The 15,921-nt window shown below is 50.7% G+C and overlaps 1 protein-coding gene across 3 annotated transcripts in view; it reads left to right on the forward strand.

Annotated features, from left to right (window-relative positions):
* The window catches only part of RNF220 (ring finger protein 220), a 338,401-nt gene that overhangs the window by 226,104 nt on the left and 96,376 nt on the right, over nt 1–15,921 (forward strand). For all 3 annotated transcript variants that reach the window (XM_075067568.1, XM_032765616.2, XM_032765614.2), the window contains exon 4: nt 7,444–7,489. In XM_075067568.1, the coding sequence (XP_074923669.1) occupies nt 7,444–7,489 (46 nt within the window). The remainder of the gene's footprint in view (nt 1–7,443; nt 7,490–15,921) is intronic.

Raw genomic sequence — 15,921 nt, forward strand, 5'->3', positions numbered from 1 at the left:
GTGGTCACTGCTGAGTGGTGAGCACTTGGGAAGGTCCAGACCTGACTGTAGGTCCTGAGCCTTTGGGAATCTGGCCCCGCACATCAGGTGCTGGGAGATCCTTTAACTGGAATACAGAGCGGGTGATGTTGACAGGGCCCTGTCGAGTTAAAAATCATGGGCCAGTCACTCAGCTGATGTACTGTAGCTCCTTTAAAGGCTATTGGTGTTGTGCCAGTTGACATCAGCTGAGGATCTGGCCCTATGTGGTTTTTAAAAAACCCTAATTTTTCTGTTTAGGTTTTAAATGACACCTCCATATATTTAAACTGACATTAAAAAAATTCAATTCACTTTCCTCCACCACCACTTTCCTCCTCCTTTTTGCATTTCTCCCAGCTTGGGCAATGCAAACTGAGTGGCCCATTTTGGTTTGGGTTCTGACAAATTTCATTTTCAGGTGCTTCTGCCCCAGGGCTGAGGTGTTTGTGTTGCAAATCCTGCTACTGGGGCCATTAATTTGCTTTAAAAATAAATTGTTTCCATTGGTACTTTTTTTAAAGGGAATATTTCAAGTTTATATTTAAAGTTTCTTTTTACAAAGTCTAATTTGCGAGCCAAATGAGAGCTGGCAAAGTCTCTTTCCAGCCAAAGCCCTGATGAGAATTATTTTATGGAATGGTTTCATAGGAGAAGAATAACAGGTATGTGGCAATCAGCAGTTGTCGGCCGCATCCTCGCCCATCTTAAATATCTTCTTATTGAAGTTTTATATTTAGCAATAAACACAAACGATCTTAACTGCCTAAGCACAAGGAACTTCTTCCATCGGTGTGATTATTTATAATTATTTGCTCAGTGGTTGTGCCCCAGGGCTCCAGACTATTGCACTAAGCACTAATGATCTCAGACCTTGCCGTGACCAGCGTTCTTCGCAACCATCTTTGTTTAACCTTCTTTTGGGGGGTGCTTCATGATCTCACTTGAATACACTTTCCTGAGAGTCAGTTGATGTATGCAAAGCATTTAAAGATTTTTAGACAGCAGCATGGACTAGTGTTGAGAGCAGAACACTTTGTCTTACAACAGACGCCTGCCAAGGTCAGGGTTCCATTGTGCTATCCATTGTTTGTGTATAATGAGAGACATCCCTGTCCCAAAGAGCTGACACACTAAATAGACAGAGAAAGGAACATTGTCCCCATTTTACAGATGGAGGACTGAGGGAGACAGAGATTAGATGATTTTCCCAAGGTCACACAGAAAGAGATGAGAACTGAACACCCCCCTCCCACCAAGTCGTAGCCTGGTACCTTAGCCCAAGCCCAGCCTTCTTAAGCCTGTTGATTCTATTTAATTATCAATCCATATCTGTTTTTAAGGTCCATAACCACACTTCCAGTCCATCCTCCTGAGCTGAAGCCAGCGTGTTGAGCAACCAGTTCTCTCCATAAAGGTCCTTAGGTGGTGCTCTATGAGTCAGCCACGGGTGGAGCCCTGCAGCTTCCACTCTGCTTCCCAAGAAAAGCTATCCACGATGTTCAGCCTGTGAACTTGACCCTCCTTCCCTCCCACCCCCATTTCTCTCTGGAAACATGGTACCTGCTAGAGTTACAAGTTGCACCAGAAAAGGGGTCTTGGGCTGAAACAAGCGAGCAAAAGCAAATCTCCCTCTATTCTCTCAGTTATTGGAAGGCTTGGAAGATTCGATTTTTATGGGTAAATGTCAGGAAACATTGGTTTCACCACACACACAAACGGACTACAAATATTTCCGTTGGTAATAATTGAAATTTACAGCTAGGCAAAGTAAGACAAATGCTGCTTGAAATCTTATTAGAGTTTGATTGAAAGTTGTTTACTTTGTATATTTTGCCATATGATATTGACAATTTGTGCTTTAATGGTGATAAAGCTCTAACTTCTTGAATCTCAACATCTGCTATGTTTAATAATTGTCTGACCTCCTCCCACATTATTTCCTGAAACTATGAAAATTTAAATCAATAAACATTAAAAAATGCGGCCACACTGGGTCAGACTAATGGTCCATCTAGCCCAGTGTCCCGTTTTCTGACAGTGGCCAATGCCAGGTGCCCCAGAGGGAATGAACAGAACAGGGAATCATCAGGTGATCCATCCTCTGTTGCCCATTCCCAGCTTCTGGCAGTCAGTGGTTGTGAACACCCAGAGCATAGGGTTGCATCCCTGACCATCTTGAAATCCATGGAAGCTTGAGGGGATCAGCACTTCTGAAAATGATGCCACATTTATCCAGGTGCCTAACTATAGATGTGTCTAATTTTAGGGACTCAGGGTCTGAACAGTTGTCCTAAGCTCACTGTCCCCATGCTCATCTTCCATGGGCTGGAATCGTAGGAACATAGGTCATAGGACTCAAAGGGGCCTCCTGTGTCATGGAGTCCAACCTCCTGCTATTGCAGGCTGCCTGGCCATAGCTTGCCCCTGCTCTCAGGTCAGCATGATGTGCCCCGGAGATGCTCTGTCAGAAACACAAGCCAATCCACATACACATTTTCATCCTGCCAGATTCCCAGAGCTGCGTCTTCTTCATTTCCATTGCACGAGCATTGTGATCTCGAAGAATCAAGAGGTGTGCGATGTCTGTTAGCAGCTGGAGGACAGCCACTCCCTGAGATGGCATCCCCAGGTTTTTGTACAGAGGAGGTTCCTTGGAAGGAAAACTGGCAGTGGTCACTATACGTGACAGCGAATGTGGCGCTGGCTCTGGACCGATGCCCCTGGGACTGCAGGGAATGCGGTGTTGGATGTGGATAACCACCCGTTGGACTTCTGGGTAATAGAGCAGCGGCCCTGGGGACGGCAGGGAGTTGTTTAACATTAACTGGGGATTTTTCTCGGGAAGTCAGAGCCTGTTTTTAAAAGGCTCCTGCCCATCCATGCCTTGTCGACTGTTTCTTTAAGCTTTGCTGAAGGGGAATGCTCCTCTTAACAGCTGGTGTGAAATAATAAATGGAGGGGTAGAAATCACCGTAGCGCTGATATGGGTTCCCGACAGCACATGGGTATCTGGCCGCCTGACACCCATTAACACTAATATGGGTGACGCAGCTGAATGCCTTCACAATGATCTCAGGACATAGGCCCCCGATGGGGATTTAGCTTCAGCCATCTGAGTCAGTGACTTTCCATCCTGGAGTCTGAGACCATCACAACCCTACACACACACACACACACTTTCTGTACAGTGCAAGTGCATATCCCCTAAAAATGGATTAACATAGAAGCGTCCATGTAGCTGATCAAAATAAAAAGCCACAACGATGAAAAATTAGGGGCTCCCCCGAATCCCTGGGCACTAGTGGGGTGTCCGCGCCCACCACATGCCCTTTCTCTCTCCTTCATAATTTTGTTGTGCAAAAGAGAAAGAAGTTGTTTTGTTGTAATGAACTAGATAAACAATTCCCCAAATAGATTAAAACTAACTGTAACTTATAAAAACGGGTAGTAATTATATTTTATTAGCTAGCAAAACACCATTTTTTTATTTCAAAGGATAATTCTGTGTAAATCACCTTAATTAGAAGTGTCAGAGGAGCCTGTGAATATCATACTTAGTAACTAATTTCCTATGTACAGGTAATAATTTAAAACACATGGCTCACTCACCGAGTGGAAATATGCTCGCCATGAAATAATGTGGGGAGTGTCGGGGTTATTACTATGTAAATGTGTGATCATTTCAGACCACTGCAGACTTGCTTAGTGATTAAAGAGAATTCCTAGGTCTCCAAAGATTGTGCTCTCCACAAGAGCCTAGAGCGAAAAACTTTAAAAGGCACTGAAAAGTGTTTGAACTTTAAAGGTCTTGATTTCCCTTTCACCATTTTTAATTCGTCTGCGGTGTTTATGGAATGGAAGGTTTCTCTTTGCTGATGGCCTTTCGATTCTCAGCCCATTGCTAGCTTCTCTTAACAGTTCACTGCCTGGAAGCGCACAGCCTCCCGTGAAGGAGAGTGCTGCTAAGCCTTGATGGTAGATTATTATTTAGAGGGGCAAAGGAATTGCCAGACTAAATCAGATCCAAGGTCCATCTGCTCCGGTGGCTGCCTCCAACAGAGGCCAGCGCAGGGTGCTTCAGAGGCGGGTACAAGAAACCCAACAGCAGGCACATTTGCAACAATCTGTTCGAGAAAAAGTTTTTTCCTAAACCCCGAGAGCTGGAGGTTGGCTTATGCCCAGAGGCATGAGAGTTTATGTCCGTTCCAAATTTCTCTCTCTCACTCCCTCCCTTTCTTTTTTCGTTTTCATTTTTAATATTAAAAGGACTGATGCAACTGAACTAAATTTGGCCCCAAACGTAGGGTTTTACTTTGAAAAATTACAAAAACTAGGAATAATAGGAACCTTTCCATGAATTTTAAACCCAAATCCAGTGAAAATGTTACACAAGCCCCCAGTTATCCCTAGGGTTTGAACGTCGGATTTTCAGCTCCATGGGTTTGAGCCAAAGCCCGGTGAAGTCTATGAAAGACTGTCCAGTGACTTCAGTGGCCTTTGGGTCAGCGCATTGAGGGCTGAGTAACTATCAGCTGCAGGTTGCTCTCCTTCGTGGACTGTCTACGAGAAGGGCATGTGCGACACACTGAGCCAGTGGTTACAGAAACAACTTCTTAAAATAAACATTTATTCCTCCTCCCACCCCCGTTCAGTAGTGTTTGCAACTCAAAGCCGCGGCCTTAGAGAAGGGGAACCAGCAAATGAAACTGGCTAGAAAAAGTGTGAAACTAACTAATCTTTCCTTGTCAAAGGTGGAAGGCTTTGGAAGAGCCAAACAAGGGTATCATTGGTGAAAAATAAATGAGATTCTCAATGTTGCTTTTAAGTTGAATCATTTCAAGCACCATTAACAACAGAGGGAATGAAACTTGTTTTTTTTAAATATAATATTTTGCCTAAAAGGAGAATAAGTTGCTTCACACCTGGCAGAATGATTTCAATAAAACAATAACATTGAAAAGCAGGAATCAATCCGGTTGCATAATATCTAGGGCCAGATTCTGCTTGCACCAGATTGGAATGAATGAGCAGAGGAAAAAAGGGTGGAATCAACTTCACAACTCCTCTGTGAATCCTGTGTTGCTCCAAAGTGCCATATTCACAGCCATGGGCAGGATGGGTACAGCACAGACAGTACCCCACACTGTCCTGCCTGTGTCCCCCTCCCATCCCTTCTCTTTTTCCCCCAACACACACAGAGTGTGCCTGTGGTAGGGAATACACACACCCTGGTTTTGCTGGAGACACTGGGAAAGCAATGTTCTGAGCTTCAGCCCCAGTAACTGGCTTGTGCAAAGGGGAAATCTGCTGGGTGTGACTGGGAAGGGATCCCCCTCCCCCCAGATTGTGGAGTGACAGCAGCGCCTGCAGTAGCTATCCTGTGGTTGCAAATCTGTCAGCTCCAGCCTTCCCCCTAAACCAGCCCTTTGACGACCCTCAGAGCTGTGCTCCAGGACGTGCACGGGTTGCAAAACCATTGCATGGGCTCCCCCTGCATTTCAACCCTGTGCCGCAAACCTGCATCTGTTCTGCACAGGGTGTGGGTAGAATATGTCCCAGTGGAGCTGGATGGCCTAGGCCCTGTGCTGCTGAAATCTCCGCATGAGAGAACAGAAAGAAACAGCTTCCAGCATGTCTCCCTGTTCAGCCGGCTGGTGCCACTGCAATCAGAGCTGGCACGGACAGGCTGGGCTGTGAAAGTGGTTCTGGAAGGCAAAGCACCCCCATTACCAATGCTGTTATAATCAGGAATCCTAGAGAGGGATAGATGGGAGGGAGACGGTGACTGAGACGCTCATCCATGTTCATGTCCATCAAAGAATCCAAGTAACTGCAGCTGTTTGGCTAAGAATCATGTTTTAAAAGTGCCTCGTTGACTTCTGTGCGTTGGGATGGGAACGGAGAGGAAGCAAAGCCTTGATCTCTTGCGCTTTGGTGACCCGATCATGACAAATAATTCCTTATCTCACCCCTTCTGAGGCCCACAGAGGGGTGCAGGCGGGTGTGGTGGGGTTGTGGAGGTTTGTAGCCTGAGGAGAAAACACCTTCCTCCATCCCTTCTCATTTCATAACACCCAGCCATCTGCCAAATCAAGGCAGATTAAAGCCGGCCAAATTCAATTTCTCCCCACTGCCACTGCAGCGCAGCATCTGGGGCTAAAGTGTCCCCGACAAAGCAAACATGACAGCCACATTGCTTTTGTGTCACATCTAGTACCATGTTGATCTTCTAAAAGTCTCATAAGAATGTATTGATGTCTCCCATATTGCTGTGATTGGGAAGAAAGGAGAGTGTGTGTGCGGGTCTGTGTGTGTGTATATTAATGTTTCTGAAGTAGATCTGATTTGATATGTCTTGTTCTATTGTCAGCAGCTGTTTAGCGAGGCTTTTTAATACTTTCTGGCTGCCGATCACTCATCCTTAGCCTGGGATGCAGGCTTGCATACAAATTTTGTTATTAAACACAATTCTATTCCCCCCCCCAACCTCCGCCTCCACCCACTAACCTCCCCCCTCCACCCACCTATCCATCCATCCATCTTCTCCCCGGGGCTATGGAGAGGTGGGAGCCAGCCGCCCCGCCACAATGTACTTACAAGTGCAGGCATCAGGTTGGCAACATATTTCAAGATCCTTTTGCCTGCTGCAGGTGCTTTGCATTGACAAATCGAATCATGGGGAAATAATTTATTTCCTAATGCTGTTTGCAGCGTGTTAGCAGGAGAATTTACATGAGAGAGATTACTTTAATAACCAAAAAATTGCAGTGCAGGCCTCCCCACCATGTCGGCTTTGATATGTAATTGTTTCAAGTTTAACCTGTCTGGAGGGGGGAAGGTGTTATTAAATCTGTGGCATCTCATGCCAGGGAGGGGCAGGCGGGGAGGAGGGCCCTGCCAGCGATCTCGTCCCCGCCGCTAAATGGGAAACAAGCGGAATTAACAAATGACTCCAGCCAGTGGTAGAACTGCCGCCTCCTCCACACTGGTTGGAAGAGGGGGAGTTTTCTTCATCTCCTTCTTTTTAGGGGTTAATCTCGCTCGCATCCTCTTGTTCCACTCTCCCTCAAGCCTGTTCCCATGCAGCACTTGGCATCTCACAGGATCGGGCCCCTCGGCGCGGTCACAGGGAGAGGTGGGCAGCAGCAGCAGGAGGAGGGAACGGATTTCACTTTGCAAAATCTCGTCAGCTGGATTGGGGTTTTGCGAAGCCAGGACTGGCTCCATCCTAGGCCCTCCAAACCCTTTGAGTTTGGGACAGTTTGGTTAAACTGCCCCATCTCTGATCAGAACCAGGATCCCTGGCCCCTGGTATTTAACCTCCTTTATTTCCCCTGCACGATCTCGCCCCAATTCCCACCCCTGCCCCTTGCTGTCATGCAGTGGCCAGAACGCTCACTCTCTGCTTTTCTCTCTTGGCAGTAAGAACTCCATACTGAAGGATTCCATGGCACCTGGCACCCCCAAGGTAAGTGAGGAAAAGCGACACCTGTTGTCACGCTCCCTGATTCACACCTGCTCCCCCCCTCACATACACGTGTCACTCCCCGTCCCACGTGGTGAGGTTCGCTCACCAGTCCCCGGGATAATGAGTGTCTCTTGAATGGGGTCATCTGTTGGGACTGTCCCCCAGAGGTGAAAGACTGTGTGGTTTCTGGGCTCATTTTCAAGCACAATCTAACCAGGGGAGGGAGGGAGGTGATGGGGGGAAGCTGCTCCTACTTGTCCAGCTGCCAGGAGGTTGCCTGCTGCTCCAGAGTGGCTAGCTCCCAGCACAAGTTGGGCCACTGCTCCTTGTGCCAAAGGGGCCATGCAGCCAAAGAGTGGGCAGGTCACCAGGACCTCAGGTTCTGTCTCATGACAGCTGACGAAAGTTGATTGTGCTGCCGGAGCTCAAAGCACAAAGCCGTGCACTGGAGTTCATGGAGTCCGAGCTGCATGCTGACTCTGTAAAGGTGGGAGTCAGAACATCCTGGGGAAATGAAACAGACCAGGCAGAAGAGCCACTGCCCCATGTTGAAATGGTACCAAGGTACTGTAGACCCCTTCCTCCTTCCCTCCCTTGGCAGTGACCTGCCACCCCCTCAGCCCAGCACAGAGTTCTGAGAGCCACATCTATCACCCACAACAGGCAGCAGCAGCATCTCTATCACTATTAATACTCCAGTGACGGGGGTCCAACGAGGACCTAGACAGATAGCTACATCTCCCGGAAACCTGCAGGAGCCCACTGAGCAGCGCTATTCCCCTTTTAATTGATTAGGAAACTGAGGCAAAGGGAAGTCAAGTGACTTGCCCAAGGTCACAGAGATTAAGTGACAGAGGCAGGGGCAGAACCGACGGCCAGGTTGCCAAGTTCCATCCACTAGGCAGCAGCGGCTCTGTTGTGTAGTTGGACAATTCAGCAACACTGGAACCCAGAGCTGAAAAGGTCTCCGCTGGGTTTTAGCCATGCCCTGTTCAACTTTTAAACACACTTGTTTCCGTGTAATCCGGTAAGACAATCACCTGGAAATGGGTGTCAGAGCTTCTGGGCCCGACTTTGTCATTGACTAGCACTGTGACATTAAGGAGTCGTTTCTCTTTGCGCATCAGTTTACCTGTCACACACCCACACGAGATAGGGCTGGGAGAGCTGAAGTGCAGTTACCTTCCGGATCCGCCAACAATTTCCCAAGACCTCCAGGAAAAGAGATCATAATACTACTTCATACTCTAGTAGCACTTGGCATCTTCAAAATGCATTCCTCCGGTAGCACTTCCTGACTCTCACAGGCTGGGTCACAGCCCATGTTTTACCCCTGGGGCAACTGATGGACAGGGAGGGTAAGTGACTTGCCTGAGGACAAAAGTAAGTCAGTGACACAGCCAGGACTAGAACTTGGGAGTTCCCAGCTTGCATGCTGAGAGTGAGATGTGGCTGTCTCAGCGTCTCTCGGCTAAGGCAGGCCCTGAGATTTCTGATGTGAAAAACAAGCATTGAAAAAACTCCAAAGTGTGTTTGAAAATCAAGAATCTTTGAGGCTGTCTTTCAACATCGCAAAGGAGCAGGAAAGGGAGCAGGTGAAATGAAAGCACCTGTGCTTTGCAGGATCCCCTCTCACTGGCTGCCAGGTTTGAATGCTGATAATTCAGTGGTCCCCACTGCAGAGCCCAAGAGCGGGAGTGAGGGCTAAAGAGACAGATTAGCTGTTTGGAGGTAAATACACCGATCAGTGACAGACACTCAGCAGGGCTGGGCTTTTGAAGTTTCTACTGACAAAGAATCCCATTTGCCTTGAGAGAGGGGATTAAACTGGGACTGGAGAGTTGTTCTATGTAAAAGAGATCAGTCGCCTCCTGTTACCACATGGATCTTTTCCTTTGCCCCTCACATCCAGGCCTAAGAACATTAACTTCAAGAAGCCTTGGGAGTGGGGGGAGAGAGGGTGAAATCTGGAAATCTCAGGAAGCCTGCAAGCTCCTTGGCCCTGAAGGAATCATTATTTCTAGGTGGCTTTTGCTGGGAGACAGTCTTGTGTGGGGTGGAAAGGCCCAGCACTCTCGGTTCATGTTAGCTTGGTATTAAAGGCCCCTTTGTAATGGTGCTGGAGTTGAGCAGGAGGCGGCTGTGGGATGAAGCTGCTCCGTCTCTTTGTGGCTGGCTGAGTATTGCTTTCCTGGCCTGGTGCACCCTGTCAGCACAGGCCGTGCCTGCCGCAGGAGCGCAGTCTGATACACCTGCGTTGTGGGGAATGAGGCCAGCGGGCTGGATCCAAGCTGAGGAGCACTGTGCGATGTAACAGGATCACAGCCTGGGGTGGGGGGGGCGGCGCGGTGCCAGGCCTTTTCCAAGTGTCTGCTCTCAGGCGTGCGATGAGCCAATAGGGGATGGATTCAATGTTAGTCTGACTCACTTAGCAACAATCTTTCCCCTCGGCTGGAAGATCTTGGCCATACGTCCTGCCGTGGGCTCCTATGCAGTGCTGGCATGGCAGTCCTGGGGCTGTTACAGCGATGGAGAGGCCAGGCTGGGGATGAGGTGCTAAACCAGGGTCCCCTCTGCCAGTCTCTGCTGTGCACGTTTGGTAACGTGTAGGAAATATAACCCCAATGTCCTGGCTGCTGGTTGCCTTCTCCACAAGGCCGTATGCGCTAGTGGTGGGCATGCACTGGGTGTGCATTACGTACCCAGTCATTGGCACCAGACCTGCAGCTTTGGAAAGTGCTGTGGGATCTCTGAGTAGACTGTCGAGAACCAGAGTTGAGGCGGGTGGGGCAGGGACTGGCCTGTCATGACAGGCAGGGGTGGGTTATTTTAACCCCAGACCATCTCCAATAGTCTGTTGTTTATTCAGAACCTTTCTGTGTGCTTCCTTCTCACCCTGCACTCCCCCAGAATTGCCCCACTCCCCCAGCAAAGACCTCGCCTGGAAATAAAATCGCTGGTGTAAACACGTGTTTTTCATTCACTGGCTCCCTGCTCCTTAAGAGCTGTCACTCACCGCACTGGGTCAATTTTCATGGCAACATGTCAAAGAAAATCCAATCACTCAACATGGTATGTGATGAATCCAAGATTATTATATCGGATTCTTCTATTATTGGAGCTGGCAGAGACAGCGACGGCTGGGCTAGGGCTCCAGGCAGCAGATTCACTCTCCCTCCCACTGTTCAGCTGCAGCGAAGGGGCGATGTTGAGAACCAGATTGTTCTTCACAGCTCGGATTCCCTGCTTTCCTTCTATGGGAGACCAGCACTGATCTATCAGTGAGCGCTGTCCTGTAGGTAGCCACCTGGACAAGTGACTGGGGCGGCACTTTTCAACCAAGCCTGTGACTGCTGCTCAGACTAGACCATCAGGTGAGTGGGAGGTGGGCTTGACAGTAGCAGCTGTTGCTGCTTAGCCTCTGGAAGTGGCGGCTCCTTCAGCGGAGCCCCAAACAGCTGTTTCTGTTTCAGAGCAGATCTTCCCTGGCACATGCCTACAGGCTCCAAGCCTATGGGAGCTCTTCACTGTCCTGGTCTTCTCCCTTCTGCACCTCAAGCCCACCCTGCCTGTGATGTCCCTTGAGGTCTTGTTCCCAGACCTCAGCGCTGGGGATGGAGCTACCTGCTGAGTCTATATGGGCCAGGAAAGGACTTGCTGATGCAAGTCTCCTCTGCAGGCAGATCTGAAGCCCCTTCCCCCCACATCTGCCCTGCATCTGAGGACGGATCTTCCTCAGGAGCAGGGGGCTTTGAGGAGTCCCCCAGCGCCCCACACCCTCACTCCCTGGTGACACAGCAGCACACGGTCATAGGTTCTTACCACGTTTCTCCTCCCAAGGAGCAGTTTTTCTGGGTGCGCTGTCCGAGAAAAGGAGGACAGCTTGGCTGGAGGAAAAGCCTTTGAACAGGGGATATTGTAGCGGTGATGGAACGGACCCATCGGACACACAGGACGGGAGGGAGGTGGCTCTCCCTGGCTCTGTGTTAAAGGTCAGAATGTTTCATGGTGCTGCTCTGGCTCCACATGCTCTTAGCCCCAACCCTTTGCTAGAGGTGACCGGTGGCCCTTTCCTCCTGCCAGTCCTGGGGCAACACTGCCGGCCTCGGAGGAAGCAGCCAACCCTCCTGACCACGGAGAGCACAGCACCCTTCATGAGGAGGAGTGAGCCTGGAGGGAAAGGTGGCACAGAGAAGGAGCAGGAGGAGGAAGGCCCTTCTATAGTCCCTGTGGGGACTAGCTTCTGTGAGGCTTGGCTTCTTAGCATCCATCCCAATGGGGCCCCGATGCTTGACTGGACTTCCTAGTACTCCCCTAATAGAAATGATAGGCTAATAACAGGCAAATATACTCAGGGGCTGCCGGCGTGTGTGCACCGTTAGCTGCTTCCTCGCCTGTGGCCCCTATATTCGGTGCTGCCCTCTTTTCAAAGTGCTGCCTCGAGCAACGAGAAAGGAGACACTGAACCCTGAAGCCCACACGCATGTGAGCCGTGGATGAGCTGCTCTTCAGCCGATAATCGACAAGTCGCTCCTTTGGATCACAAATCGCCTGCAAAGAGATTACAAGTCTCTTGGTTTGTATTCCTGATTTTTCACATTTTCCCCCATTTATAAGTCTCCACTGAATCTTCTCTGTGCCTAGTTCCTTCCTGGGGAAGGGCTCATCCACGGGCAGTTCACTTTGAGTATTTGATATCCCAAAATCAACCCTGTGTTGGTTAGTTTTTATTGGGCACATAAGTCGCACAGTATTACTGCTGTTCTTTGTTTGGATGAGCGTAACTCTGTGGACCAGGTTGCTGATGTCAATCCCGGTGAAAGAACTGCTTCTCACACAATGCATAATTTGCCTATGGAACTCCCTGCCACAGGATATCATGTAGGGCAAGAGTTTAATAGGATTCAAAAAGGGATTAGACATTGATATGGATAATGAGAACATCTGCAGGTAAATAGAAACGATCTCACCTTTCTGGATTCAGGGTATTAACCAGTGTCTAAATGATGAGGGCTGGGAAGAAACATCGCCTATGGGCACATCATTCCATGGTTTCTCCCTAGGGTTTTCTTGCACCTTCCTCTGGAGCAGCTGGTCCTGACCACTGAAGGAGCCTGGGCTAAGCTGGGCTGATCTGCTCTGTAAGTTCACAATTTATTTCCCAGCAGCATTTTCTAATATTCACTTTAAAGTTACTCTTTACATTAATGTTCCAGCCTGTAAACTGGCTGTCGTTGCAACCTGACGGCAAAGGAGAAGGACTAGAAGCAACTTCTATTTCTTATCCCAAAGAATGTTCGTGGCTGATTTGTTTAGGTCTGTGCCCAGCTTCAGTGAGGGCCCTGCCCAGAGCCCGGCTGTGCTGGGAACTCATCTACAGTGCCAGATTTCTTTGATTTCTCCCCACCTCCCATTTTTTTACAGCCTCCTAGAGCAGATAGAAAAAGAATATACTGCACCTATTGGGAAATCTGACCGCTAAAGCCCTCCAAGGAAAAAGAGCTTTGAAGGCCGGCAAGATGTGAAACCTTAAACCTTGACAAAATCTCTGTTTTAAACCCTTCCCAGCTGCCTCCCTCTAAATGCAATGGCAAGCACAGTCAGTGATCTCCTCTGGAGCACGCGCTAGTGGTAGGAACAAGAGATTGGGGGCAGGACTCCTGGGTTCTTAGCCCTAACTGCCGTGTCTCTGGGGGAAGTCATTTAACAGAGCTGGGCCACATCTCCCCCGGCTGCAGCACTGGTTTATGAAGAACGCTTACAAGCAAAATCTGTCTGTCATGACTAAGCCCTGGCTACAGGGTGGGGGCTCTTGCACTGTCACTGTGTTACACATTTCACTCCCAACTCCACCGCACACCCAAGGCACCTGCCTTGCGCCTCTGCTGAAGCCGGTCAGAATTTTTCCCCTTGGCTTTCCTGGCAGCAGGATCAGGCCTGTAAGAAAGTTTCTACATAGGGTGACCATATTTCCTACAGTAAAAATGGGATGGCTGGGGCTCCACCCGAGCAGGGCTCGCCAGTGGCGCGCGCAGCCCGACAACCACACACACCACACACACACCACACAACACACACACACACACACACCAACACACACACACCACACACAACACACACACACACACACAAACACACACGTACGTAGGGCTCACCAGAGCCACATACACAACACCCCGGCAGAGCTCGCCAGAGTCAACACACGCACACCCCCACTGTGACGACCAGGGTGCTGAAGGCTGAGAGAGGGACGGTTTAGGGGCAGTATAACCTCTGGGAGTGTGTGACGCAGCAGAAGGGAACTGTTGGAGTAACGGGGTCCCCCTGAGGACTGCAGTGAGCAGTCTCAGGGGCGGAGAGCTTGCCGCTCGACCCTGGGAGAGAGAAGGATTTTGCAGTGCAGGGTTTCCCCTGGGGATTGCAGGAGCAGTCCCAGGGGCAGAGGAGTCTGCAGCTCGACCCTGGCAAAGAGGTGGTGATCACGAGAAGGGCTTGACACCAGGGGTTCTTCCTGGAAACCATGGGGAGCCAAGAGCACACAGCCTGTGAGTCCAGAGCCACTTGGGAACGTGAAGTGTGGCCTATATCTCTCCTTAAGAAGGACATTGTGATCCTGTGCACAAAGAGAGAGTTACGCATGGGGAGTTCACCAAGGCACAGTTAATCGTGCAGTTGGAGGAGGAGGACCGCTCTGAGCGAGATTCCTGACCCAGATGGGGCTACAAAGGATCTGGGAGCAGCTGGAGCAGCAGCCAGGCACTCCTGAGAGTTCGGTCCCCAACCAGACAAGGTCTTCACGATTGGGTTCCCATCAGGGGATTGGAGACAGATGGGATTGGAGAAGACCCGAGAGAGCGAGAGGACCATGAGAGAGAGCAAGAGGCTGTGGAAGGCTGCAGGAGAAGCAAGCAGGCAGCACGGACTGGTGATGTGGAGTGGAAGAGACATAGGGGGCTGCCCAGGGTCATGGGGAAACACGCCTGCAGGGCGAGCCCTGGACAGAGGACTGTGGCTGTGCAGCCGCAGATGGCTGAGGGACTGTGGGACCTGGGTGAAGGTCCCTGGGGTGAAGCCCCTCGCCCTGCTATGGCCTGGATCCTGTGCAGACGCAGGAGGGGTCGGACTGGCTGGTCATTGGGGTTTCCAGGATAGTGGCTGGAGCCCGGTTGGGGGTGACTGTTCTCCCCTTGGACAGGGATCCGGCCCTGTCCTGTAACTGCGAGGGTTTGAATTTAAATCCAGGGACCCAATTGGCTGGGATGGAAATGGTCAGTGAAAATGCAAATGACCTGGCTGGCAGTGGGGAGGGGCTGCTGGACTCAGGATTACCTGCCTACCTGTAACCAGCCCCGGACTGAGGGGGGGAGAGATGCTCCCCGCCCCTGCACACCAGAGGGGGGCTCACGCTGGCTCTGATGCTGAGACCAGAGCAGCAGAGCTCGCTGCCTGCCCCACTGGGACAGCCAGGGCAGCGCTGAGCACGGGGGGAGCTGAGACCCCAGCTGAGTGGGGGGACACCCAGGCAAGGCAGGTCAGCTGCCAACCAGGTTTGGCCTGTCCAGACGTGCTGCTGGGAAATGATTTACAGCAGGGAGGGAGCTACAGGGACAAGGCTCAGGGAGGCTGTGACCCCAGGCCCAGCCAGTGAGAGGAGCAGGTCCACTCCCTGCCCAGCAGCGAATCCACAGACCGAGCTGCAGAGGGATCCCTCCTTGGAGAAGCTGAGGGACTTGCTGGCCACAGCGCTGCAAACCCCTTGGGGAAGGCTGCAGGGACCAGAGTCCTGCGGGAGAAGGGATTCCTGTCCCGGGATGGGCTCCCCAAGGGGAAGTAGAACTGAGGGAATCAGGAGGCAGCTGGTGGTGCCCAGGAATCCACAGGGTTCTTCCCTCTCAAGCTGCTGGATGGAGGAGAGTGAGGGGACCCCTGGACCGAAAGGGAGATTGGAGGAGAAGGGAAAAGACCCCTGGTGTATCTCTTCCCTGAGGTAGGAGCCAATCGGCCCATCAGGTGTTCCCCATTCAGAGTCACTGGGAAAGCAACCAGACCTGGAGAGAGAGGTCAAGGACAGGCTGGCTTTAGATGGGATCCAGCTGTTTTACAGCCCACGTGCCCCACCCATGGGAGACAGGATGATCTGGTTTAGTGGGGGCTATCAAAAGCTTAAAGCCATCACAGCGTCCGATGCGAACCCATGCCTACTGGGGAGATTCTAGACAAGGAGAGGGGATGGAGACTTGGCCCTGGCAGACACTGATACTTGTGGCATCTTTAGCCAGACCTGGGAGGACAGGTGTCCAGGTGAAGAGGGGGCTGGGCTTGCCTCAAGGCAGTTGGGACTGATGGTAAAGCAGGAAAGTATAAATGGGGATGGCAGAGGTGTTGTATTGGGCACAAGGTGGGGAGCGGCTGCCCAGCCCAGAGCTGGCCCA

This window comes from Chelonoidis abingdonii, chromosome 7 (genome assembly GCF_003597395.2).
Source record: "Chelonoidis abingdonii isolate Lonesome George chromosome 7, CheloAbing_2.0, whole genome shotgun sequence".
NCBI lineage: Eukaryota > Metazoa > Chordata > Testudines > Testudinidae > Chelonoidis > Chelonoidis abingdonii.